Below are 27,654 nucleotides of genomic sequence, written 5' to 3' on the forward strand. Positions count from 1 at the left end.
TATTATCAGCGTAAGGGAACATCGGCGCAGTAGGCTCAGTCAGTGCGACGTCTGCTGCTCCTCAGTCAGCCTCTCAATATGCGCCGCAGGACATTCCCGTCCCATTTCCAAAACCCAACGCACAGAGATGGCTGAAACGATTCAGGCCTACTGAAGTAAAGTGATATTTTTCAATATCATCAGCTCATCTGGCCTCCGTTGCAAAAAATACGAGGGATATGGCGACATAAAAAAAGCAAGTTAATCCCAAATGTGGGCAACGTCAGAGCAAATCCGCCCACATCGCGGCCGTCCAGAGACTTTAGCGCCACCTGCTGGTCGGTGTAATTAAAACATCTGAATTCGTCAAAATCGCTTGGATTCAGTTGTGATTTTAAGAAATCCATAATCACTGTAAACAAAGCGTTCAGTGAAATATTGCGAGATTAATTACTGAAATTAAGCCACAGGTTGCAGAATTGTCTACGGTTTCAGCCTGTAAATGACAAACCTTCAGAGTAGCATTAAAGAAAATTCACAATTTACACAAAATTAAGCTATCTAAACACAGTACAATATCTTAAATGTATTTTTTAAAATCAGAACATAGCCCTGTTAAAGGTATTTTTTTCAATAATCTTCTCTAAAAAACCACTACCTTGTGCAGTCCAACAAATTAAAATATCTTTAACAAGTTCATTTAACAAATCTGAATTGATTTATTAGAGAACATTAATGAAAAAGCAGTTGTATATTTTATTCAGCAAATATACAACACAAATATGCACATTTTTTCTATTCCATGGTTTTGGAATGAAAAAAATCAAAAAGGTTAAAGGGTTGTTTTCTAAAAACATACTCTGCATAATATCAAAACCACAAAATGAGGAAAATCCAAGCCAGTAGTTGACAGCACAAGTGCCTTTTATTTGGGACCTAGGAACATAAAAAGCAAACAGAGCCATCTGTACTTTCTTCTTCCACATAGGATGTTGATCCATGCAACCAGAGGTTGTCTACAAAATAAACCAAACAGTTGAGCTTTAAATAAACAAGTAGAAAAGGTTTGTGAATGCAGCAGGAACTTAAGATGGGAAGCTTTAGGTTCAGTCATCATCATCAAAGTCCCTGTTGCCTTGGGGAGGTTTGGGTCCACCTGCTGGTTTGGCCATGATAATCTGGAAAAGAAAAAAATTAATTTAATATATTTTCTAAATGTAAATAAGAGCATTGAGTTCAACACAGCTGCTGGAATACCTCAAGGAAAGTTGAGGAAAGTGAATTTTCTTGTAGGATTATGTCACAAGACAAGTTATAATGTGGCCACATGTTACTAAAAGGTCAGATTTAGCAATTTCTCATTCCAGTCCAAGTGCTAATATTTATACATCAAAAATCTCTAAGTCAACTGAGCATGTCAAAATTCTCCACTCCACTCTCATTATAATCCTGCGCCGTTTCCAGTCGTACATGCAGCATGCTGTCACACCATTCACTATTTTGTGCAGTTTCACACAGCTGCAAACCTAGTGTTGTTAGAGACACACTGGGAAAAGTTAAATCTCTTAAAAACGTTTTGGGGTGAAATTCAACATTAGTAGTGAGAGTCCAAACACTGTCAGTGTTCTGCGAGGAAGCAACTTTTCTGTTCGGAGACCTACTGACAGAGCGCTTTATGAGTACAAGTACGCCCTCTAATGGTGGGTTTCAAAATGATCAGGCTCCTCATCCCAACCGTCTTTGTCCCAGTGGCCTCTCTGCTTGGGAGTCTTGGGTCCCCCTGCAGCCTTAGCCATGATGATCTGGATCATATACATACATACTAAATCATCTATCTGGACTTTCGTCATTAGACTGCTGCTGCGGAAATATAAGTTATTACCATGTCGACAGGAAGAAGATCCTTATGAAAGGAAAAACCTAATCAATCTGTCTTTTTAATTAAGCGACTATAGAAAGCAACTCCTTTCAATATCAGCTGGAGTAACTTTTATATTTTTCCATGTGTTTATACAGACCTGATCCACTCTCAGCACTGTTATGGCAGCGTTGGTGGCTAGTCTGATGCCCCAGTGTTTCACCAGGTAGGGGTCCAGAATGCCAGCCTCAAGCATGTCCTTCACAGCCGGACCTTCTCCCTACAGGGCAGTCACACCATCAGTTGCTTCAAATAGTAGGTTTTTAATTAAAATGACTTGAAATTATAGTTCATCTCCATCTCCTCACCTCGATGTCAAAACCGATGTTTTTGTTTCCCTCGTGATGAGCAGAATACAGCTTAGAGATGAGTTCGTTCCCCTTCACTCCGGAGTTCTCGGCCAACGCCCGCGGCAACGCCTCGAAGGCTTCAGCAAACTTTTTGATGGCGTACTGCTCCAGCCCAGGGCAGGACTACAGAGACAGGTTATATACGTAAGGTTGGGATGATGTGGACATCAAATGATAAAACAGCAGAACTCGACTCTCTGTTACCTCTCCAAATGAGGTGATCTGCTTGGCCAGCTCGATCTCTGTGGCTCCTGCTCCGGGTACCAGTCGTTTGTCCTGCAGAGGGAGAAGAAGAGGGGAACTGTAGCACCTGTCTCACGGCTGCTGAGCTGACAGTCTTATTCTACAAGTTACTTACCCTGACCAGAACCTTGAAGGTATTAACACCATCATCCACAGCCCTCTCAATGTCGTCCATCAGATTGTCAGTGGAGCCTCTGATGACCACCGTCGAGATGGCGCCATCTTCTTTCTCTGTTAAAGAACGCAGCAAACAATAAGTCATGCATAAAAGTCCTAAAGGATAAATTTGGTCTGAATTTGTAAATGTAAGAAAAAGAGACTTGCCGTGTTTGAAGACCACCACCTGAGTGTCTCCCACCTCTGTGAGGTAGACGTTGTCGCAGTGACCCATCTCGTCCGGAGTCGGGGCCGTCTAAGAGTGGATGACGTTAAGGTTAGTTTGATTACAGTTCCCATATCTGAAGACAGTAAAACATGAGTAAACTCACCATTTTGGGCAGAGCTACAGCTCCCACGGTCTTGCATAACCTTCTGAGATCCCATTTGGAGTTCAGTCTGCAGGAAAGATTTAGAACTAAAATTTGAGAATAAAGCTATGGTAAAAAGGAAAGTATGTTTTTTTCAATTCAAGGATAATTTAAGGATGTGTTCATATATTGTGTGATGGCACTATGCATTATGGTAAACATATCTACTTTGTTTCAGTCTGTATACAGGACACTGTCCATGAATTTAGTGACTGGTTCAGCAATTTTCCAAACCAAAGTTCTGCTAATTTATTGGTTTTAACTCCAATGTTTTGTCTTTTTAGTGTCCTGCACTTTAACACTTACCAGAGAAAGTTAGTAACAGTCTTGAATGTTTTCCAATTGTAACCAACCTTCTCAGTATAAAATCCAGGATGTCCAGTTGTTTTAAAATTGCTCCTTTTTTGCTTTCACTTTAAATCTTATCACCTGAGCCTCTGTGTTCCTACCTGACCACCATGAGCTTGTACTTGTTGGCGTAATGCAGAGCCATGTCAGCCACTTTGCCTCCAGTTACCACCACATTGGCTCCAGCCTCCTTGATGGCCTTCACCTGCGCCTCCATCATGTCCTCCTCCCCTTTGCTGAAGTTCATCAGCTCCTGCGCACTATTTATCAGCACTGTGCCCTGTGGAGCAAGCAGTGCTGCTTTTAGGAACCAACCAAGAAACTTCAGCAGAATTTAAGCCGTGACACATTAAAATGCTGCCGACTATTTTAACAGAAATTCAAACATGGGACTCATAATAGATGGAAATGATTTGCTATAAAATGTTTTAATAACTCAAAGCTCTATGAGCAAACACAAAACACATGGACTGTTAATTTTGTCATATACGTAATGCAAGAGGATATAGTTTCCAAGAGCATTAATTATTAGAGTAGCAACAACGATTATATTAGTAATCGATGATTATTCAGATAAAAACTGACACCTCCTGTAGATTTTTCAGTTAACCAGTTAAGCTTTTCTATATAATATTAGAAATACATTAAAGGATGCAAATAAACAAATAAAACAACTTTTTAAAATTGGAAAACAAATATAATGCATTTATATATTTTTTTCCATAATTTTGGCTTAATTAATGTTCTGAGTACGTTTGTCTTTTAGCCAATGGGCTTTTTTGAGTCTGCATCTGGTTTGAGAATAAAACTGAATGGGCCATGACAAATTTAACGAGTCAAGGAAACATCAACATCACAAATACAGCAGAATGAAAGAATTATAATAAAAAAAATATATACTTTTTTTCTTTTAAAAGTCTGTTACCTTGGTCTCTGTCACCATGCAGTCAAAGGGACAGGAGAACACGGCGATCTTGGCGTCTTTAACAGATGTGATGTCTCCCTCTGCCTCCTTCTTAAAAACCATCCCATGCAGCACGGTGGATGCTGTCACTCCACAACCCTAAACACAAAACGGATTCAAACATTTATAAGAAAACAACCTCAAACTTAAACCCCCCAATATTAAACAAAAACAGCCACTCACCAAAATTTTGCAAACTCTGACACTGTCAACATTGAAACTGCCAGACTCTGGGAAAATGGATACTGAAAAACAAACCAAACAAAAAACAGAGTCAGACACTGCTGTCAACCCGTTTTTACAGATGAGCCGATTGAGGTCGTCTAAGTTGCCAACTCACCACAGGCCTGTGCGATGAGGTTGGCGAGGAAGTCTTCGTTACCGTACTGTTTACTCATAACCGCTGTACGGATGAGAGCCGTGGCCTCGGTAATGTCACGGAGGTTTTTGGCAGAGGAGCATATGCAGTCTGGAAGGATCTCCAGAGTCTTTTTACACGCTTTCTCATAACCATCAATGACCTGAGGTCAGAGGAAAACATTATGGTGATGGAGTGGGGGAAAAGCTGCATATGCTTTCTGCTGTTAAACACACAGCTATGGCTACATTCACTGGCATTATAGGGAACAATGTAAAAAAAACAAAAAAACAAGTATATGTGACCAAACACTTTAATGTAGTCTCTAAAAATGTAATATGACTTGGCAATAATATATCTATATGCAGGAGCAAATATAGTTCCATTAATTACTAGTTTCCAACTTGACTGTTTTCATTACAAATATCCGTCAAACTTTGTTGACATTCTGCTTATGTCCAAAAAACACAATTTCACAGTGTTGTTTCCACTAAATAAGAAATGCAATAAAGTCACACATGATCAGTCATTAAAAAACATCACTATCCTTTTTCCTGTCGTCTTCTTTGTCTTTTCTGCCAGCAGTAACATCAGGCTACTGATCACATGATGTGAAAAGTATCTCCATTGCATTTGTATAAAATACACACATTTCTATACGCCGAAAAACCACCTCATAATAGCTCAAAAACGTTTTATCAAAAAGCATGAGTTTTTTTAAATCGGCATGTTATCATCAAGCAAATTTATTTTCATAATTCCAATTTGGGCAAATATATGGTCAATAAAAACGCAGCTATCGACAACAATGTTCAGCAGCTGCCATGTGATCACCTCTGACACAGACAGGCCCATCCTCAGCAGCTCTTCAGCCAGCTCCAGCAGAGCTCCGGCGAACACCAGCACGAAGTTGGTGCCGTCACCTACTTCCTGCTCCTGCATGTGGGACGCCATCACTATCATTTTGGCGGCTGGGTGTTGCACCTTGAAAAAAAAGAAAAAAAAAAAAAAGTAAAAAGAGAGAAATAATTAACACATTAATTTTTCAGTTAATTTTGAGCAGACAGAACGTGATGGTTAGAAGAGAGTCTTCACCTCAAGTTCTCTGAGGATCGTTGCTGCGTCGTTGGTGACAAACAGCTTCTCCAGGTGGTTGATGACCATTTTATTCATACCTGGAACATTTGACAGTTTTTTTATTATTTGCTTATCTGATTTTGGTACTAGATTTTTTATCTCTTCGAATATACTTTTGTCGGAGGAAAATGCTTACCATTGGGACCATATGCAGTGCGTGTGGTCTGAGAAAGCTCCTTACAAGCTCTGATGTTACGAAAGACTGCCTCTTCAAGTCCTGAAAAATGCTGTTTTGACAAAAGAAACGTTTTGTTAAGTTACAGTGTGCCTTCTACAAACAAAGGGAAATTTTCAGCTATATATCGATATAAAATTTGTGGTTACTTTTACTATGAATTTACATTAGGATTTAAACAAATATTACAATTCCAACATACTTGAAATATCTGACTAGTGATGTTTTATTATCTGTACATTTAGAAAATAATAAAGTAAACTTTCAAAGCCGATTCCAGCAATTTGATAAAGAGCTGTTTTACTTATTTTTTGGCACCTTGTCACCAAAACAATTGTAAAACGTGGAAAATACAGATTTTTTAATTACAATTGTAGATCTGAGATACATCTGTTTTATTTCTGAATATTTAACAACTGTGTGTGACATAGCTTTGTTTGGATCTAAACCAGGTGCAATTTAAAACCTCAATTTAAGATGGTCAAAAACAGAAAAAAAAATTATTTTAGTGATTCTGTAACTTAAAATTCAACATAATCAATAAGTTGCACAAAATGTTATGTTGTACTGCGTAAAATTTAAGATAAATGACGGCATCCACAAATAAATAAATGTAACATCGAAAACTACTTTTGCCAAAAAAAAGTTTTATTTTTTTAATTAAAGGGACAATGAACAATGATTAAAATAAGATCTTTAAATATTTTTGCCAGAATTGGGAAATGAAAAATTCTAATTTCATTACTTTTAAAAATAGCAGGAAATCTGTTATAGTAACTTTTGTAAAAATAAATATGAATTGATATATACAAGTCTGGTGAGATGCGCAGCAATTAGTGAAAAGTGGAACAACTTGTAAAGAAAGAGATAACTTTATTTTTAAACTGAAGGTGAGTTTTATGGCTCCTTGTGAAACGAGCCATAACAGGATGTATTAGACATTCACAGCATCACTCTCAGAGGTGACAGCTAGCTGAAGGCTAACTGGGTGTGCCTGCAGCTTCATAATCATTTATCATTGCAGCATCATTTAACCAACAGACGTAGATATTGACATGTACGCAGATAAAGAAATGTCAAAGGCGTTTAAGAAACTGAATTTTGTCTTTTATTACGGACGCGGGACCACCAGCTTCAAGCGGCCTGCCTCTTTCTAGAAAGCTCCCACATGACTGTGAATGAACATGCTAACTCATGGCTAGCTGTAGCTAGCATGCTAACTTCCATGTTGCCCTCTTTAAAGTACTCCAAGAAGTCTACATGCCGATTTATTCTGACCTTTGCGCCATCCTTTAACATCTGGGCAAAGCCAGGGGGCTTGGGGACGTGGAGAGCCATTCTTCGACGTTATGCAGCCCCGGTATCCTGGAGAAGCTATCCGCGGCGTGTGTTCAGCTTTGGGTACAAAGCCGGAGAGACGGAGGAGGTGCAATCTGAACCTAACGGGAACCAACAAGGGACAAACCGAGCAGTTATTTTTTCAGAAGACGTGACCAGGATACACCACATGAGGGAAGTATAATCTTAAGAAAAATGCTCAGCTTTTCACCACCGATGGTGCCTTTCCTCATAGAATACATTTTACCGTGTGGCAAAGTAGTGCTGTAATATTTTCTACAATCTTTAATTCAATTCAATTTCAAAAATATTTGTATGTATACCAAACGGAAATTAAATGTAATTGTACCTCATAACCAGTATCTTCAAATAGGTGTTAATAGTGATACTGTGGAGAGGAAGGATCTCTGGTAGCAGTCAGTCTAGCAACAAATCTGAAGAGGCTTCTGACTGAAGACTGTTCTAAGGCAGTCTCATGACATGCTAATAGCTCAGTATCTGACAGTACTGTAATGAAAGAAACTCAGAAAAAGGGCTTTAGACAGGATTAATCTTTCAGAAAAACAGAATGGTTTATATAAAAAACATACATGTGTTCAAACCTACATGCAACTGAAAATGTCCTTCCAGACTTATTCTGACTGAAAAGACATTTTACATCTAATCTGACTAATGTGGAACTATTCTAAAAGGAATGGGGAGAAATTTCAGTTTTAGGATGTACAGAGCTGATACATTCTTGAAAAACGTGCTGCTGTGATTACGATAAACTGTGGTTTTATGAAGGTATCAACTCAGGATTTCTAGAAAGCATTTGCATTAGCAGTGTGACAAAATAAATGACTGCCAAATTGAAAGCCTTTCATTGTTGAACAAAAACAAGCCCTTTTTTTCTAACCCAAAATGTTTGAATCTATTAATTTGGAAAGCAATAAAACAAATTAACTCAAAATAATTTACAAGAACAGTTTTAGGTTACCCAACATGTCGTTTCAAACAAATGCATTTATACACATATATATAAAAGGAGACTTATGTTGACTTGCAGTTTTTATTGTATAATTCCTTTTCACAGTTAGGCAGATTCTCCCTTCTTCCCCATTAATTCAGAAAAAGGAAGCACAGCGAAGAAAAAAAAGTGTTTTGCTTCATTTGAGGCCGTCACTACGCTAATAACTCACTGGATTTTTCTTCATAACATCATCATCACTGCCATCATCTGGTAATGAACCTTTAGCTCTTCCCCCCCCCCCCATCACATTATCTGATGATTTATGTGTACTGTATTGGAGCATGAATCATTCACAGACCACTGCAAGCAACAACCTCTGCTAGAAAGTGCCCATTTAAATATTACCTAGGCTATATATGTATAAAAAAAGGTCCCATTACACATACATAAAAAAGGAAAAATATAAAAATTTGGTTTATTAAAAGGAATATAAAAAGAGTATAAAAACATTAAGATTTCTACATACACATATGGTAAAGACAAACTACCTGTACACTCTCAGAACACTTAGTGTTAGTTTTACAGCTACAATCTGAGTATAGTGCAGCATTTCTTTATACTAGTTAGGATATGTAACTAAAATATATTGTTTCAACACCACAATCCCTTTGGTAATTATGAGGATGTTCACCCTACAGAGCTAACCTGTGACATGTAAACAAGACTCACAAATAATGCTAAACATACACAGAAGACAAAAATCAAGCAGCTATAGGAAGGTTTCTCAGTACATGTAACAGTGACATCACAATAACACCTTTAAAGGCCTTTAAAGGCTACTGAAGGCTCTGTGTGCTTCAGTTTGGTTTCCGGATAGAGTTCACAGCTGTGTTGGCCCATCCTCCCAGTGTGTTGGAGAGGTTTGATGCACGGCGCGTGAGGTTGGACCGACTGAGTTTGCCACTAGGGTCCAACTTTCTCATCATCGCCCCTCCAGGACATTTGCTTGAACCAGGCCTGTATGGAACACAAAAACAGGACGTACAGTATTTAGTATTACAGAATTTAGTCAGATATCAAGTCTGAAATGTGCCAGAAGTTTATTTCAAACTGTAAAAAAACAATCTTGTCAAGACAAAACTTGCTAAATGACATTTTGTAAATGTAATTTAGGGGGCATGGATGAACATGGGGAAAACATCAAAAATGTTCACCCTGTTTGGATTGGCGAAAATCTACTATAAAAACATATTACACTGAATGAAGATGATTATTCCACCCTGGAAAAGGGTGAAAACAAAATGAATATGACGATCATGGTTATGATGAATTTATATAAACCATGTGGGACTGGACAGTCAAAAATAAGTTTCAAAAACAATATCCTGCCATTAAAAAATTGTTTAAAATTAACATTGTTACGGTTAAAAAACAAAAAAAACCAAACAAACAAACAAAAAAAAGAAATCATAAATTATTTGTGCATGCAACAATATCTTTGACACTAGAGATGCCAGATTTTTAATATCACAGCTTTCCATCAGGAGTTTTAATACATCATCAAGTCCCTCCAAGCTCTCTTGAAACCTGTAAGAATAATTGTGCAACGTGACCAAAGAAAAACATTCCTTGCTTGAACAGTGAGTTATTCATTAAATGACAAACTGTTAGAATGTTAGATTTTCAAGGCTTAGTTTGTGAAGCCAGACAGAGAGGCATGAGGGGGCGTCTTCATGCATTTTCATGCTGAAATTAGTAACGGTGCTCAGGTTTGGTTAAACGTCTTTCCAGGAGTTGAGTTACCTTGGGTCCTACTCCACAATCAGGGGATGCCTGAGCTCCCTGTAGAGAAATAAACTTCTAATTATGCAATTTTTTTTTTTTTTATTACAGCAAGGATCACCCATAGAGACATGCATCCTGAACAGATATCACACAATCTCACTGTTCATGTGTCTCCGCCTTTAACAATGTCTGATTGTTTACGGTTCTGGCGCTGCTTTTGGATTTTGAATGTCAACACAGGAAGTGATGCAAAAAAGACACCCACATTTTTGTCATTTCATCTGGCTCCAATTTCCCACGCCCACCACCCCCACTTATCCGAATACCAGAAACAGAGGCACTGTTTCAAACTGAGGCGGGAAGAATGTTGAGAGGGCGGGTGAAGGAGACGAAGCCTGGAGACCCACAATCTGCACTGGATTCTGGACCTGCCTCAACAAGCCTTTGACACTTCTCAGATACAAGAAGGTACTCTCTTTATCAAATGCTCTTTATTATATCATAAAAAACTACTTAACAAGAGAAACAAAACTAAATAAAAACACCCATTTAGGAAAAACACAACTTTACCTGTCCTCTCTTTGAATTATGTCATCAAAAGCCTTGGACAGATGTTTGAGCCTTCTGATTCCACTGGAAACAGACTCCAAATCTTTGTCAAATTTTCTAAAAAAAACAAACAAAAAAAGCAACAAAAGAACACCAAAAAAGGGTTTAAAATCAGGACTAAGTAATAAAGCATTCAAAAAGAAGTCAACTATGTAACTCACATTCTCTGCTTCTCTGTGTTTGGGGAAGAAAAGGGACTTCGCAGCGCAGCCATTCGGACCAGCTGCCTCCTGCCTCTCCCCGTTTTCACCCCACGTACAGATGCTTCAGGGGTCTTTCGTTCTCTAGACCCCGGCGTGCGGCCGGGTTTGGCAGCAGATCTAGGGGTGCGTCTGGGTGTTGCAGCTCGACGAGGAGTACGCCGTGGAGTGCAAGATGATGCACCTGCAATTTCTGGGTCTCGACCAGGGGTGGCCACCAAGCACTCCTCACGTGAAAACTCTCTGGTCCTTTGAAACCTCTGAGGCAATCAAACAAAGCCACTTAACTTCATGCATAACATACACAGAAGGCAAGTCGTGATGCAAACACTCACCTGACACATTTGGTTGATGGAGTTCCTGGCACTGCGGGAGAGCTTGCGGGCCGTCCTGGGTTTGGGTTGCTCCTTCTGGATTTCTGTGGTTGACGGTTCCGGGAGAGAGTTTGCCTGAACCGACCGGAGTGGCAGCCGCTTCCGCAAAGACATCCGCAGGGAGCCGAGGGAGGTTGAAGAGGGCATCTTACGGAAACGATCAGGAACTTCTGGGGAGCTCTCTGCCCCATCCGATTCATCCAGGACTGTGTGCGCCCGCCACACTCCAACCACAGCTCTTCCAAACCCATCCATGATGTGTGACTCTGTACTGACAAGACTGAAATAAAATGAAAACAGCAAAATATGTTAGCCAAATCTAAAAAAAAATTTTTTAAGTAAGAGACTTAAGTATAACTTGGATAAACAAGGCACAACTATACATAGTCATGAGCAGGTATAACAATACTGAACAAAAAAATAATTTCACAATATTTACACAAAGAAAATGTAAAAACATCAATAGTTCTTATTGAGGTAGAGAAAATCCAAGTAGCAGCAGTGGTTAAACAATTCAGATACGTTTTTCACACCAAGAGTATTTTCCAGAAACCCAAATTAGTGGGAGAGGGAAAACAGGCGAGGGGAATTGCTCCATTACTTTGAATGCAGCACTAACAAGTAAACAAAAAGTAAAAACAAAAAGTAGAACACGTTTAAGACCATTTAATTGACAATTTTTTTAATTTTTTTAAAGGAATTTTCAGAGAGAAACTGTCAAGAAGTGTGAAAAATATTCAGAAGGTGAAAAATGACCCGTAACAACCTTCACAATCAAGTGTGGCGACACTAGATGGTAGTTCGGGTTTTGTGGGATTTTAGTTCTAATAGGTTGCTCAACAACGCCACCCTGGGAATTTCACCCAGGGAATATTACCTCTCGTCGGAGGCACACAGGTTCGGTTATGCAGGGATTTAAAACATCTGAGACAGTTCACAGTTATAAAAGTAGTTTTATTAAATTCTCTTTTTTAAAAAATGTTTTTAAAAATGACACAATAAATCAAAATAAGTCAAAAGAAAATAAAAAAACTGCAGCAGCTGAGGTTACCGGCCGGAGGGGGCGCTATGGGGACGACCTCCACCAAACACAGCAAACCAAAAAAAAACCTTTTAACACCAGACGCAGTGAGACACCCCAAACTCAAAAATCACAGCACACAGACGAGGAGGACACCGTCACCACACCAACACCGCCACCGGGCCTCAGCAACTGCAAACAAAAACAGACAGTTAACCAATATAATAATCTCAAAAAGAATAATATCAGCCCTGACTAAATAAAGAACAAAAAAAAAAGGCTGTAGACAAAATAAGTAAAAGAAATAGAAAACAGATAATACAAGTTAAAACATCAGGCCCAGGCGTGGTCCTCTTGCCGCACCGCAGCGAGAGGTGAAATGGGCGCGCTGACGCCACACCCCAAACACCGCTTTAATGAGGGCGGATAACGCCACAGTCCAACTTTAAAAACAATTGTGCCGAAATCCGGGAGATAAACGTAGACAGGAGCAGAGCAGGTCCGGAAAACGGATGCAGACAGAGCAGATCCGGGAAACGAACGTAGACAGAGCAGATCCGGGAAACGAACGTAGACAGAGCAGATCCGGGAAACGAACGTAGACAGAGCAGATCCGGGAAACGAACGTAGACAGAGCAGATCCGGGAAACGAACGTAGACAGAGCAGCAATGGTCCAACTGTGGGGACTACAAACAGATTAGTCACTAAAACTAAAAGAAAGCGGAGCCTAGATGGGTGTTAATTTCTTACCTGCCGATCCACAAACACGCACACACACACACACACTCGCAGACCGAGGAAGAGGAGCGCAGCGCTGAGGCGTTTTACCTATAATCACACTTTAATTTAGATTTTCTGACCACGATCAGCTAAAGTGCAGGGAGAGAGAACACCTACCACCAGATCGTCAGCACAACATGCACCAGCCAGCAATTTGTTGCTTTCCGCTGCCAGATTCCACCGGACACAAACCACACAGTGGGAGCACAAAGACGACACATGCTGAATGAGCGCTGCAGCTCCCTTATATACACCACGCCCACCTAAGAACCGGAACTCCTCACCTGGAAACTATTTGTAGAATTACATACATTTCTATACCACTACATTCTACCCCCCCTTCTTGCATCGTCGACCCGACGATGGCCAATTCAAAACTGGAACTATCAGATCCAAGGTCTAAAAGCTGATACACTTGACATGGATGCAGAAGAGCCTCCAGGAAGAGCATCTCCTGCTGGCCGTGGGAGATGGTACACATTAGAATGTTGTCCAGCAGTTTGTCGTTTGGAACGACGTAAGGCCACTGGCTCAGGACAGCTGACAGGTGGAACAGTCACAGATGTAGAGGGTTCAGCGGATACAACTGGTTCACATGGTGACCCTGGTTCCTGGGATGCAGCTTGAGGCTGTGATCTACTAGAAGGTAAGTCAGAAGCAACCACCAGGGGTTGCTGTTCACAAACAAACAGATCATAATCAAATGGGCCATTATCCTCAGACAGTCCTTCTTCTACAGAAGGCAAGTTGTGAGGAGGAATGTGATCAGGAAGTGTTATCAGGAACTGTTTGGGCTGCATGGTGACCAGGCTGATTACACCGCCTACAGATAACTGGACCAGCAAAGGGTGGACGGTTAGTACGACGGAAATTCTGCAACTGAGAAATGCTCTCACTAAGCTGTTGGAGCTGCTCTTGCTGACGCTTTAGCATTTCCCTCATCTGACTCATTTCTGTTGCTGATGTCAAAGAAGCTACCTGAGGACCACCATGAACCCCATACTGGACACCATAAACTGAAGGAACCGACTGACTACGGCTTCTCACAGGATGAGGTACCCCTTCGCGCTCCCACTGTATTGCTGCAGTCCTAACATCAAGCAAAGTGCTGTCCGGCCTCGCGCGCACCAGCTGCTTCAGCTCACGACGCAGGGAACCATCCAACACCTGCTCAACAAACTGATCTCTTAGCAGCGTCTCAGAATTCAACATACCAGCAGGTGCGCGTTGCTTTACCTTCTCCATAAGACCCATTAATGCGAGGGAGAACTCCTGAAGACTCTCCCCCTCTTGTTGTCCTCTGGAAAAGAAGGCCTCTTGGAGAGCAACATATGACTCTGAGCAGCCATACAATTCTTGTAAGATTTCAAACACTTTAGCAGGGTCCTCTCTCTCTGCACTAGAGCGATACTTTATTTCATTCCTAGCCTCTCCATCCAAATGATCGAACAGGAAAAATGCTTGGTCAGCAACAGATAGATGTCGCGCTCTCATACACACCTTTGCTTCCTCCATCCACTCACTCAATCCTATGCCTGTCCTTCCTCTAAAGATGGGACATTTCCTATCCCTAGGCACAAAAATCAGTCTCTCTGCTACAGGGAGACTAGGCGTAGGAGGGGCATTAGCCGATGCCGAAGAAGTGGACGGTTGAGCACCCAAGCTAGCCTGACCCTGTCGCAACTGCTCGTTGTCAGCTCTTAAGCTTGCTACCAGGTCCTTAAGTTCCTGAATTTCTTCTTCCATTATAGCAAGCTTATGATTACTGCAGTGCAAAAAAAAAAAAACAACCTAAGGTTAAACTATTAAGACCTCACCCACCACTTTGAAGCTCTACATGGAACCACTGCTGCTCTGTTTCTGGATCGGTCAATCTGCACAAAAAGAAAAAAAGGGAAAAAAAGAAAAAAAAATACACAAACACAAATATTGAAAAACACAAACACTGGTCTCAGATGTTCATAAAAAGCATAATCCTGCCGACAACGCCAAAAATGTGGCGACACTAGATGGTAGTTCGGGTTTTGTGGGATTTTAGTTCTAATAGGTTGCTCAACAACGCCACCCTGGGAATTTCACCCAGGGAATATTACCTCTCGTCGGAGGCACACAGGTTCGGTTATGCAGGGATTTAAAACATCTGAGACAGTTCACAGTTATAAAAGTAGTTTTATTAAATTCTCTTTTTTAAAAAATGTTTTTAAAAATGACACAATAAATCAAAATAAGTCAAAAGAAAATAAAAAAACTGCAGCAGCTGAGGTTACCGGCCGGAGGGGGCGCTATGGGGACGACCTCCACCAAACACAGCAAACCAAAAAAAAACCTTTTAACACCAGACGCAGTGAGACACCCCAAACTCAAAAATCACAGCACACAGACGAGGAGGACACCGTCACCACACCAACACCGCCACCGGGCCTCAGCAACTGCAAACAAAAACAGACAGTTAACCAATATAATAATCTCAAAAAGAATAATATCAGCCCTGACTAAATAAAGAACAAAAAAAAAAGGCTGTAGACAAAATAAGTAAAAGAAATAGAAAACAGATAATACAAGTTAAAACATCAGGCCCAGGCGTGGTCCTCTTGCCGCACCGCAGCGAGAGGTGAAATGGGCGCGCTGACGCCACACCCCAAACACCGCTTTAATGAGGGCGGATAACGCCACAGTCCAACTTTAAAAACAATTGTGCCGAAATCCGGGAGATAAACGTAGACAGGAGCAGAGCAGGTCCGGAAAACGGATGCAGACAGAGCAGATCCGGGAAACGAACGTAGACAGAGCAGATCCGGGAAACGAACGTAGACAGAGCAGATCCGGGAAACGAACGTAGACAGAGCAGATCCGGGAAACGAACGTAGACAGAGCAGATCCGGGAAACGAACGTAGACAGAGCAGCAATGGTCCAACTGTGGGGACTACAAACAGATTAGTCACTAAAACTAAAAGAAAGCGGAGCCTAGATGGGTGTTAATTTCTTACCTGCCGATCCACAAACACGCACACACACACACTCGCAGACCGAGGAAGAGGAGCGCAGCGCTGAGGCGTTTTACCTATAATCACACTTTAATTTAGATTTTCTGACCACGATCAGCTAAAGTGCAGGGAGAGAGAACACCTACCACCAGATCGTCAGCACAACATGCACCAGCCAGCAATTTGTTGCTTTCCGCTGCCAGATTCCACCGGACACAAACCACACAGTGGGAGCACAAAGACGACACATGCTGAATGAGCGCTGCAGCTCCCTTATATACACCACGCCCACCTAAGAACCGGAACTCCTCACCTGGAAACTATTTGTAGAATGGGCTCTTTGCACCTCAGCTTCCGCGTTCGGGGTAATGCGGCTCGATTGTTTCCGATCCAATACAAATATCATTTACATTAGGTACTTGCAGTGCTTGGTCAAGGTTTGTACATCGATCCGAAGCCCCAACAAGTCAGCTGGAGAAAGGTTTTAAGATGTTCGCCTCGTTATACATTCACTGACACGAAGGTGAGTTTTACTTAAACTTTGTGGCTAACATTAATGTTAGCTTATGCTAATAGGCAATATTCTCGGACATTGTTATTGTAAAATGTGCTATTTAAGTATCTAAACATTCTAACGGACAATGTATTTATCTTATTTTCAAGTATATTATGTGTGTTTATTGTCGTTAGTGTCACAGACTAACGGGGAGGTTACGGGTCGGGCTTTTTACTTCCGAAGCCTGACGAAGCTCAACAAGCCTCATAGCTTGACAGTAGCGCAGCTCTGGTGTCAGAGATCTGGTTCAGCGGTTCAGGTTCAAAGTTGCTGCTTTTAGAAAAATATGACCGTGTTGCTTCATGTCTCCTTGTTATTTCGTTTTATTACCTTTGCATGTTTCTTGTGAAGAGCTTGAATAGGACGGTGTTTACAGCAGGATGTACAGGCGGATGAGTTGCTCGGCTGTCTGGCTCTGGTCTGCTCTCTTGTTCCCATAAACTCTTTCAGGCTGAATATAGAAGTGATTCCATGGAAATAACTCAGGGAGGCTCCTTTATTTACCATCCGTATCCCCGGTAGTTTTAGGCTGATCCGGAGTGAAGTGAAGGCTGCAAACTTTGCTGTGCGGCGTTAGCTGGTAGCGACAGATATTTACAAGCCATCTTCTTAATTCAGGATCGCTTGGAAATTAACGAAAACTTAAAAGCCCATTATATTAGGAAGACAACAATGTTAATAGTATTGGTTTTTTGCATCTGAAATACGACTTAGTCTTTTCTACCAGTCATGGTAACTCAAAGCGGAAAAAAGTGAGCCGCATTAGCTCCTGGAGATGTGACGTCAACGCCTTAGGTGCAAAGAGCCCATTACATACATTTCTATACCACTACACAAGCAACGATAATCATGTTAACGGAGCCTCACTTTCTTTTGTTGTTTCAGACAATGTGTCTGAAACAGTGTGTGTGTGTGTGTGTGTGTGTGTTGCCGTGCAGACTGCCCTGCCCTGCCCTGTTTTAACTCCAGTCGACAGTAACTGCTTTACAAACACCCCCAGAACAAATAACTGAGATTCAACGCTCTTCTTTACGTTAAAAGTTACAAACTTTTCACATTCCTTAGCAACCGCGCCTCAAGCTTAAAAATAACACAGATGTATTAACATTGAAAGGTTTGTTCGTGGTCTTCATTTTATAAAGGAACCCCGTTTTCCTTTATAAAATAATAATAACTCGACATGCTACGACTAGAGGCAGCTTTGAAAAGTTAGAAAGAGGGGAAAAGTATTTTCACAGCGTCAATAACTCACCCCAAACAGATACTTGTGATAATCGTCGGTCCTCTGCTGCAGCTGCTCCCTTTCTCCCCCTTTTTTCCTTACAATTTGAATTTGGCGGTGGACCACAGCGTATAACCACATCACCACGCTCTTCACGCTGCACGATGACGTAGCACGTTGCGTTGGTCACGTTTTTTTAAAGAGATGGAAAGAATATTTATGTGCCAATCTGTTTTGTAAGATTTTAGTACTTTTATTCTGACTCACCCTTTCTATTTTATTGTGTTTTGCTATCTTTTTTTGTAATTATTTTATGGTTTTATTGTTTTATGCTTTGCTTTCCTTGCAGTTATCTTTTTTTATGGATGTTTAAATCAACATAGTTTTCATATTTCTTTGTAATTTTGTAATAGTGCAAGATATTATTGGGAACTGGTTCTGCCATTCTTGGTTTTATCTTTAATTATTATAGTTTTAGTAATTTAGCATTAGTTTGAAAACTAATATATTTTAGGTGGAAGTAAGATTCAAAACAGAAGTAATATTTTTTGCAAACATTCTTGGGAAATTTCTTGAATACTAAGATTGATATTTTTAAAATTCAAATACTTACTAGAGATACAAAATCACAAAATATGTACTGCCACAAAATATTTTTCTTAATTATAATGTTGAAAATGCCCAATAATTAATGTATGCCGTCTTCACTTTTCGTATTGGTGAAAAAAAAAGTTCTTTACAAGACATAAAGGTTGCAAATGTATTTGAAGAGGATAAAAATATAAATATAGAACAGAGGAATAACATTCAGTTATGAAGGAACATTTTCTTTCTTGTTTTTGCTTTATTTGTTTCAAATGTTCAAACTGATGATTAAAAACAACAACTAGATAACCCAAAAAAATTAAGCAGTTTTTGAATTTTCATCTTATTGTTTAAGGAGATAACGGCATTCAAAAATAATCTGGCCGTCAGTGACATTGTAACCAACACCCTCTTGTTAAATCATGAATCAATTGATGAAAACTACTTGGTTAAAGAAAATCTCTTTCTTGAAAAGTTTAAAATTTCCCAGCAATTTTGTTTTTGTTTTTGTTACTGTTTGTGTTTTATGTGACATTATGTTCAGAAAATCAATAAAACATGTAATTATATGTATAAAAAAGGTTCTACCAGCAACACCCAGGTCTGACTATTGCCTGACCAGCTGAATCAAGACTTCTCTAAACACTGCTGACTTGCATCAGTTAAGTTCAATGTTCACAATTTAAAAATAAGAAATAGGCTGTACACAAATCCAAGATAAAAAAAAATCACCACTGAAATAACTTAAACCCTGTTTCACATTTACCAGAAACATCTTGATTATATCCAGGATATTAGAGAACAGTATTACAAGATGGAAACAGATTTCCGTCTTGTAAAGATAACATTTCAGAAAATGAACATCATAACAACATAGTTGGACTGAGGTTGATTTGCCACGTTGGAATCAAAGAGACATACTTCATATGTTGCTTTAAATGTAAATGACATTTAAACCAGCAAGGCTCAATAATACAAGAGAATACTATTTATTTAGAAGCCATTCCTTTTTTCTTAAAAAAACAAACAAACAAACAAAACAAATAAAAAACAATGTAAGCTAGCAATAACAAATAAATAAAGGTTTCATGTTGAAATATTAATTTTGTTTTTTGAAACCAAAGTGTTGATATTATCACCAAATAACATTTTCAACTGTTTAACTTCATCAGAAACTACAGAATATAGTCAGATGTCGATCGTCCTTAAGTGACCTTGAAGTCTATGTTTACTTTGATACCTCTAATTTACCTTGTACTATTGCAGTGTAATGTTTTTCAAAAATGCCCTGTTGGCAGTCGCCCTTCTTGTTTGTCACGTGGTGCTTGTATTATATTTTTAGATTTTTCTTGTGCTTGTGCGTTCACACTATAATGTGAATCGTATTTCCACAGACAGGTTTGAAGGTAAAGTGATTGGCAGACGCCACTTTAAACCTGTGTGTGAAATGCTTTCAAGGGTCGGAGCGATTTGGCAGCCATGTGGCAGAGGGCAAAAATCTGTTTCTCAGGGTCTTCATACACGTCATGAAGAATTTTTCTTCTGCTGTTTTTAAACATGGCGGCGTCTCTTGAAGCTTCCCCACAGGAGATTTCTTCTTCAGCTACGTGTTTCATTAAATTCTAAAATAATATGATATTCAACTGTCACAAAAAAGTTTCCTATCACACAGCAAATGTGTATATCAGTTTTGTTTATTTAATCAACACGTGGTTTACATCAGAGCAGCTGGCGTTGCTTTCTTTCATGTAACCCTCCAGAGTGTTTGTTCATGGGCAGGAAAACAAAGATCCAGACCTTGAACCACACAACCTCATAATCCCTGTCCTTTTGTCACATTAAGAGTAAATGTATAACATGATTTTAACTAGCCTGGGCTTTATTGTTGAGTCAGGAGCTAAAGTTCAGTGGACATGTGAACCTCAGAGAAATTAGATTCAAAAATAACGCTTTACAAGACACCGAAATATGTTATGGTGGTTGAATTAAATTCGGATGCTATTACACGAAGTGAAGCTTTAAAATAGTTATCTGAACAATCAGAGAGCTACTGATTTTTTGTCCTTTAGCTGATAGCATAGCTTCTTGAGAATCACTGATTTATGTCTGTACTTTGTACGAAAAAAGAAATATGAGTACTTCTACTTATACATTATTCAACTATATATACATATGACGACAATGACAAGCAACATTAAGATACACATTTGCATTGATAAACATGTTAAATATTTAAAAATTCAAAAAAGTGCTTAGTGTTTTAAGAGAAATGCTTTTCCTTCATTAAAAAAAAAAGAGTTAATAGTTTTTTTAAAAAATATTTTTGACATACAATGTTTTGTGATTTTTTGGAAATAGGTTTCTTAATTTAACTGTCAACTCTAAATAACAGGTCAGGATATGAATTTGGTATTAAATCATTGCTAGCATCAAAAGTTGTCAATGTTTATGTCTCCTAAGCTAGAGTGAATAAACCCAGTTCAATTCCAAACCAAAATTTAACATAGCTTTAGTTTGAATTTAGTTTTGTTTTTTTGTCCTAACAAAGCATCAAACACAAACTCATTCATCTTAAGTTAAGTTAAATCCTTTCTTTCTCTGCTGACTCCATATTTACATTGTATTTCTTTTAAAATTGTTCAACTTTATGAATCATTTTGGGGTTTTTTTCTTTGTGGAACAGATAAATAGGTTTATTTCTTCTGCGATAGCAGGTTATACTACATTTGATGCCTCATTGCATGATTCTGAAATCCCTCATTGCAGTGTGTTTACTATATAAATTACAGTATACACAAGTTTGTACATTTTGACATAAATTTGAATATTTAGCACAGGAAAAATGCTTATTGAGCTGTTAGTGTGGGAAAGCCAACTCTTCTGTCTTCCCCAGAAACAAGGGAACAACATAATGATTGTAGCCTGAACTAAAAAGAAAATAATAATGGAAACACAATAGAATAGCAAATCTTGTTTGAATCTATTAAAATTAAACTAAAATAACTTAATACGATTTAAAACTTACTGACTTACATGTTCAGTTCTTCCAGGAAATACAACTATCTTATTTATTTGTTTACTAATTAGGTGGGGAGAGAGTTTAGCTTTGGGTAAAGTCCAAAAATGTCAGAAATTAAATAAGAAAAAGCCATATAACTGGGTGATCAAAATCTCTTGCACCACGCAGAAGGCTTCGTCGAAGGTCTCACTTCATGACAGTGCAGAGGACCAGGTTCTTTCAGATCACTTATTTGCAGCACTGTTGAAGGAGAATGAAACTCTTAAGAAATTTGTGCTGCAAGAATCGAATGAGTAACGTTTGAGTTTGCTTTGCGTGTGTTACCTTTGCAATCACCCTCCACCGTGAAACTATGGCGAGAAGAGTTGTGAGGGCCACCACCACCACTCCCGCAATCGTCGGCATCAGCGGGAACTTTATGGTCTTATCTGTGGACAAAGACAAATGAAATCAGATAAGCCCTGGCTAATCTGTGGGGTATTATTTGTGTAGATTGTACAGGTTTCTGTAAACATTTAAAGCTCTCAGTGGGGGAACTTACCTGTGACAGTGACTTGGAAAGTCTTGCTCTGCGGTCCATAGCCGGGAGAGGTTACCGTGCACTCGTAGCTGCCTTCATGCAGGCTTCTGTCCACTTTTTTGGCATATAGCTTGGTGTTAATGCCGTCGTTGGTTATAATGAAGCCACCTGTCGATAGATCCACCAAGGTTCCGTTTAGTTTCCACGTCACTGACGTTGCCAAAGGGTTGGCCCTCATGTCACATTGCAGGTCCAGTGATTCCTCTTCTTCTAATGTAACTTCCTCTGAACCAGAGAGGTCTGCGGAATCTGAGAAAAAAAAAATATTGACACTAAAACAAATGAGCAGGTTTAACATGCTTCTGAACATTTGGTGTGGGGAATTAGCTGAGACTCAATAGAGTCAGGGTCTTCATACACCCTGATTGCTGCCATAAGGCAGCAATCAGCGGTATGGTTAGGACAGCTTTTTCTGATTTTATTTTGAGTTGGAATCAAAGGGACACATGATGGAACAACTCTCCAAAAATCCTAAAATACTTCTCAGATTATAACACAATCTACTGTTGAAGTAAAACTACACACTTTTACAGTCAATGCAAGATGTGTAAGACAGGAAATTGATGAAGTAATTTCATCCAAAGCAGGTTAGACCAGCTATTAGGAGATAGGGTGTTCCCATTTGTGTTTATATATTTTATTTAATAAGGGGAATCAGGTTAATACTTAGTTTTAAGCTAAAATTAAATCATTTTCTTTTCCAGAAACAAAAAATTAAAAGAACAACTTTGAATTGTATTTTTTTTTTTAAAGGAATTGAATTTTTAATGTGGGTTCCTATTTTTACAACCTGAAACAATTAACATAAACTAAGGATTGAAAGATCTTGAAATGTCCATAAAAAAGGGCATTAATAATAACATTAGTTTAATAGTAGATGCATCAGTCATAAATTGTTCCTTTTAGATGTGATTTGTTTTAGGAGTCATAAGATTGCTTTTTAAAAATAATTACATGGCCTGAGATTGAAAATGGGCAATTTTGTCTTGAACATCTCATGTCAAATACTGGAAATCCTTTTTCTTTTCAGCTTTATTAAATGCATCAAAACTAAGAACCACAATCATTTTCAGTCTACAACAGGATACAGTTATCTATGTTTTGATGGATAATATTGGGCTAATTTCTTTTCATTTTCTCATAGTTTAAAACCACCTCCTCACTCATTCAATCTGCAACACATTTTTTCTTTATGTGTTTGTGTAGCTCTTAGATAACGACACTCAATGCAGGATGTTGCACTTCATGGAAGTCTACACTGAATGTAAAGCGACTTCCTGGTTTTTCATAGATAAAAATAGCAAGAAAATTACAAAAATTAATAGTTTTATAAGAAAAACGGTGCTGAAAACATTTTCAAACTGAAACCAAGTTTAACACAAAGACCTTCAAATGTCAAAGGCAAAAAGGTGAAGTTGAATCCGAACCATATAATACCAGAATGAACCAAGATTTAAAAAAATAATCTCAAACTTTTAATCTCTTGTTATTTTTTTAAAAAGTTCACCTCATGATTAGTATAAACATCCGTTAATGGACTCACATGTGACATCGAGGGTGACGGAGGCCGAATGGGAGGAATTGCTCTTCAGTTGACAGGTGAACGTGGCGCCATCATCCTTTTGGATGACAGGATTGATGCACACACAGCTTCTATTCTCTTTGTTTCCATCATTCAGTTTAATCATAGCGCCATTCCTCAGCCACACCAACTCCTTATCCTCATGCGTGCCATTAAGAGTACAGACCAGAGACACTGTGTCTTTAATCTTAGTCTGGATTACACCATCAAGTGGTTCGGGAGAGGACTCAATGTAGACGACTTGGAAAGAAGAAATACAAGTGACGGGTTTGATGCATCAAATACTGAAAGAATGATAAGTTGAAAACCAAGACAGAGGGAACAAATGTTTTATGTATGTAAAGAGGCGAAGCTTACCTGATGTTTGGCTTGCACAGGAGGGCAGCAAAAATAAAAGTGCGATACTGATCATTAACTTCATTTCGATGGTCTTCTCAGGTAAACCTAAATAAATAAAAGATATTCATATAAACACCCAAACTATATGTTTAAAGTTTTAAATCTTTCTGTATTTGTTGGTGTTTTTTATTTTATTTTATTAATGACTGTTATCCATGAGTCCTTCTCCAGTCTAAATACCCTTATGACAGCTTGGATCAGCTTTAGCTCCAGCTCAATTTAAACTGAAACATTATTCACAAAACAAATAAATGCTTTTGTTTCCAGATGCAACGGGAAATAACTGTTAGCATGACAACCTATGATATAACAAGAATTTTTGTCATCATAAATAAAGGTAAAGTATTTTAAACAATTTTTTAAAAAATATCTCTAATATGTTTGATCCTTGGCATAACTATGGCTCACAAGATAAGGTTTTGCCATCACCATGAGAATTTATTGATAAATTAAGTGGCAAGAAGTAAATAAAGTACATTTTTAAATCTTCCAATATGTGTGGAAGCTATTTTGTAAAAATAAAATAAAATAAAATAAAAAAGATTCACTCACCTTTAACTTTCTGTTTATTATTTTATCTTGTCAGTCTTCCCTGCTGTGATCAGTGTGTGTGAATGTGAGCATATGAAAGGCGGTCTGAATCCTCAGCCGCTCTTAAACACCCCACAGGACACTTTTACAACTTCTCTGCCCCAAAATAACTTTTTTTCTTTCCTCTCCAGGTTTTATTTACCTGTTCCTGGCAACACCCTGTCGGTCCTTCCACCCTGATTTTATTCCATTCCTCGTTTTATTGTCATGCTGGTGTAACGTGCAAACACAAGGAATCTTTTTATTGGCAATGGCCATTAAAGTTGCACTAAAACCTGTTGGGTGTGGATGGAGGGCTGAAACGTCACATTTTACAAGACTCTTTTTATTCCTGTTTTTAGGGCTTTGATGTTTCCTTATGACTGCATGTAGAGATTAGCTTTGAAAAGATAAAAAATAAAAACACGAAGACAACAAAATGTTTTTGTTTTTTCATAACCTTTGATGGAAATAACACAAAACCACAGAAACTGTGATGGAGGGACTTATGGAGTAACATGTGGGGAATTATTATTTGTTGACTGATTTTGTGTTTTCTTGTTAAACTCTGATAATTTGGTGTAAGCAAAGATCCGTGGTTTTCCTTTAGTTTTCCAGCATAAATAAATCAGAGTAGGGGATCTGGCATGGCATTACGCAACACCTGAGAGTCTTCAGACACGTGTGGGGCTTGTTGCGAAACCGATCATTTACCTGACAAACCTCAGCTTGCTAAATCCCAGGTGTCAATGGACTTACAGATCATAGGTGATAAGGAGAAGGTCTCAGTAACCTTTTTGATTCATATCTCTACCAACTTTGCATATAGAAACTGAATGTTCTGCTCATTCTTTTCTGACATTAGAAGAAAAATTAATGAGTTTGGACGGAGAGTGAGTGTAAACATCAGTTTTTCACTGATTCTCAGTTAGTTTCAAGTCTTTTTACCAGGTCACTTTAACACATGAATAATCCCCTTCACAGCTAGAGGTGAACTGCAATCTTAACTTCTTCTGAATACCACTGCAGAGCGCTGCATGTGATAGCATCTGGACAATTTAATTATGTGGTACATCCTCTAATACCTCTGGGTGTCAAAAGAAGTCAAGTGGAGGCTCTTGAGAGCCACAATTTCCTACACTTTTACATTTCAGGATTCTTCACTAGAGGAAAAAGTCATATGTAGAAAAACAGCACTAAAAAAACTGCCTTTCATAAAAATCTAAAAGAACCATTTTGAAACAAGATGTCAGAAGAATTCCTCAGATTTTGGTCCATGTTGACGTGACAGCAGCATCACACCAATTTGTTGGATGCACACCTGAAATGTAATGCACATCCTAAATGTGCTCTATTGCATTGATTTCTGGTGACTATGAAAGCTACTGAGGTGGAACCCTGTTTGTGATCATTTGACCTTTTTGACATGGTGCATTTACTACAGAATGTTCCTTTAGGAAAATGGATACACTGTGGTCATAAAGGGGTGGAAATGGTCAGCAGCAACATCCAGGGAGGCTGTGATGCTTAGACCAAAGTTTGCAAAGGAAGTATCCCCCAGAAGACTGATAAAGGCATAATAAATCAATGGCTCCCATTGGTAGAGCCAAATCTTCACCCTACAAGCTGAAGGCAGCTGAAATCCAGACAAGGACACAATGCTCCCACAACCCTCAATCTGTCTGTGAGCAATTTTGGTGCAATTTACCATCACCTTTCTGATTTAACACACATTAACAAGAAATTGATCAGGTGTACCTAATAACATGGGCAGAGAGTATATATATGTTTGCAAATGAAAATGCACTGTGTCCTATTTGAGTTTCATAATCCATCTATATTTTCTTTTTTGCAAGAAAGTGTAAAGATAAAGAGAATGACTAACCTATACTTAAAAACAAAACAAGTTAACAATCCCACCAGGAACAGGGATCAAATGCCATTTTAAGATTATCTGAAATGTTTAACACTTGATGAAACATTTAGTTTTCAACTTCTTAGACAATTTTTCTAGTTTCAACTCCAACTTTGTCTTCATTCTAACAGAAGTCCATGAAGGAGAGCTTTCTCTTTGTTCTCCTTTATCTAATTATGAAAGACCAACACAATCATCATCAGCCAACCAGAACTGAAATTAATCTGAACTGTAAAAACTGCACAGTTGAGTCAACATACCTGCTTTTCCTGTTGTTTGATTGGATTGTGGAAAACTAAAACTTCTTTAGAAGAGCAGCAGCTAACAACACATTCACAGCAGTGTCACTCTGTGCTGACTGGGTAATAATAATTTGCAGGGAAATCTGTGCAGGAAGTGAGAAACTGTGGATTTGTGGTTCATCCCAAATGAACCAGTCGGAGAGATTTGTGAATTGAAGAATCACATTCACAAGATAAAGCTTCAAATTGATACAAGCTATTTTCTTGTTTCCCTATTAACTTCTGAAAATCCCTCCAGGGGCTTTTTCTTAATCACTTAACTGACTTGTTGTTGGTCAACTTCAATGACAGCAAGAGGTTTTTCTACGTAAATTATTTTTAAAATCTGCAAATAATGACATGTTCCAGATTGAAAACCCTAACAAGAGTATTTTCTTGAATTTATTGTCCTTCAGTTGAATGGAGTTGTAAAATAATACAAAGTGTCGTCATTATCTCTTCACACAGAACTGAAATGCTTTTTTATGAGTGCTGTTTGTAAATGTTTCCAGGAGCTTTTTCTAGCTTACCCACTAGGGTGAGGCATTGGCCAACTCTGGCAGAGATTATTCCTGCACTTCTATTTCCAGAAAGATATTTGACTAAAAAAGGAGAAATATATATTTAAGTATATGCATAGATACAAAGTCAACTTTTTTTGTTTTTTTTTCTCTGTCTAATCAAAAACAAGAAGTTATTAAACTTCTACCAGCTTAAATTACTTTGAATAAAAATCCAAAACCCTTCATTGAGGTTTAGCTGAGCATGTGTGCCCAATTTATTTAGTTTTCTACATTTTAAATGTCTTTATCTGTTACCTTTGTGTTTCCTTATGCCATTGCAAGCTCTACATTTCTCTTTTCAGGAAATCTCTACCTATTTTCATCAGAGGTCAAAGATC

General features: G+C 38.7%; 3 protein-coding genes across 5 annotated transcripts; all 3 read right to left on the reverse strand.

Annotated features, from left to right (window-relative positions):
* Positions 1 to 885: 885 nt before the first annotated feature.
* cct8 (chaperonin containing TCP1, subunit 8 (theta)) lies at positions 886 to 7,435 on the reverse strand. 2 transcript variants are annotated; one of them, XM_014992617.2, is made up of 15 exons: positions 7,278 to 7,435; positions 5,961 to 6,051; positions 5,783 to 5,862; positions 5,522 to 5,671; positions 4,670 to 4,850; positions 4,513 to 4,574; positions 4,291 to 4,428; positions 3,467 to 3,645; positions 2,979 to 3,045; positions 2,815 to 2,902; positions 2,606 to 2,721; positions 2,452 to 2,523; positions 2,206 to 2,370; positions 1,998 to 2,117; positions 886 to 1,157 (listed from the first exon to the last, which is right to left on the reverse strand). In XM_014992617.2, exons 1-15 carry the CDS (start codon positions 7,335 to 7,337, stop codon positions 1,086 to 1,088), a joined length of 1,641 nt encoding a protein of 546 aa, XP_014848103.2. In that variant the 5' UTR covers positions 7,338 to 7,435; the 3' UTR covers positions 886 to 1,085. The 2 variants fall into 2 exon arrangements, with proteins under 2 accessions (XP_014848103.2, XP_087868808.1); XM_088012682.1 differs by lacking the exon at positions 886 to 1,157 and adding an exon at positions 1,655 to 1,781.
* Positions 7,436 to 8,369: 934 nt separating this feature from the next.
* pimreg (PICALM interacting mitotic regulator) lies at positions 8,370 to 18,409 on the reverse strand. Of its 2 annotated transcripts, XM_088012683.1 has the most exons (6): positions 17,853 to 18,409; positions 11,219 to 11,537; positions 10,845 to 11,143; positions 10,645 to 10,740; positions 10,093 to 10,131; positions 9,173 to 9,306 (listed from the first exon to the last, which is right to left on the reverse strand). In XM_088012683.1, the coding sequence occupies exons 2-5, from the start codon at positions 11,510 to 11,512 to the stop codon at positions 10,101 to 10,103; spliced, it is 720 nt and encodes a 239-aa protein (XP_087868809.1). In that variant the 5' UTR covers positions 11,513 to 11,537; positions 17,853 to 18,409; the 3' UTR covers positions 9,173 to 9,306; positions 10,093 to 10,100. The 2 variants fall into 2 exon arrangements, with proteins under 2 accessions (XP_014848116.2, XP_087868809.1); XM_014992630.2 differs by lacking the exon at positions 10,093 to 10,131 and having other exon boundaries at positions 8,370 to 9,306; positions 17,853 to 18,323.
* A 1,674-nt stretch (positions 18,410 to 20,083) lies between these two features.
* tmigd1 (transmembrane and immunoglobulin domain containing 1) lies at positions 20,084 to 24,764 on the reverse strand. Its single transcript, XM_014992597.2, has 6 exons — positions 24,540 to 24,764; positions 23,946 to 24,032; positions 23,550 to 23,828; positions 21,968 to 22,255; positions 21,751 to 21,854; positions 20,084 to 21,666 (listed from the first exon to the last, which is right to left on the reverse strand). Exons 2-6 carry the CDS (start codon positions 24,007 to 24,009, stop codon positions 21,655 to 21,657), a joined length of 747 nt encoding a protein of 248 aa, XP_014848083.1. The 5' UTR covers positions 24,010 to 24,032; positions 24,540 to 24,764; the 3' UTR covers positions 20,084 to 21,654.
* Between the last annotated feature and the right edge of the window lie 2,890 nt (positions 24,765 to 27,654).

Source organism: Poecilia mexicana, unplaced genomic scaffold (assembly GCF_051168715.1).
Source record: "Poecilia mexicana isolate PSO_F unplaced genomic scaffold, ASM5116871v1 scaffold_14, whole genome shotgun sequence".
NCBI classification, from domain to species: domain Eukaryota; kingdom Metazoa; phylum Chordata; class Actinopteri; order Cyprinodontiformes; family Poeciliidae; genus Poecilia; species Poecilia mexicana.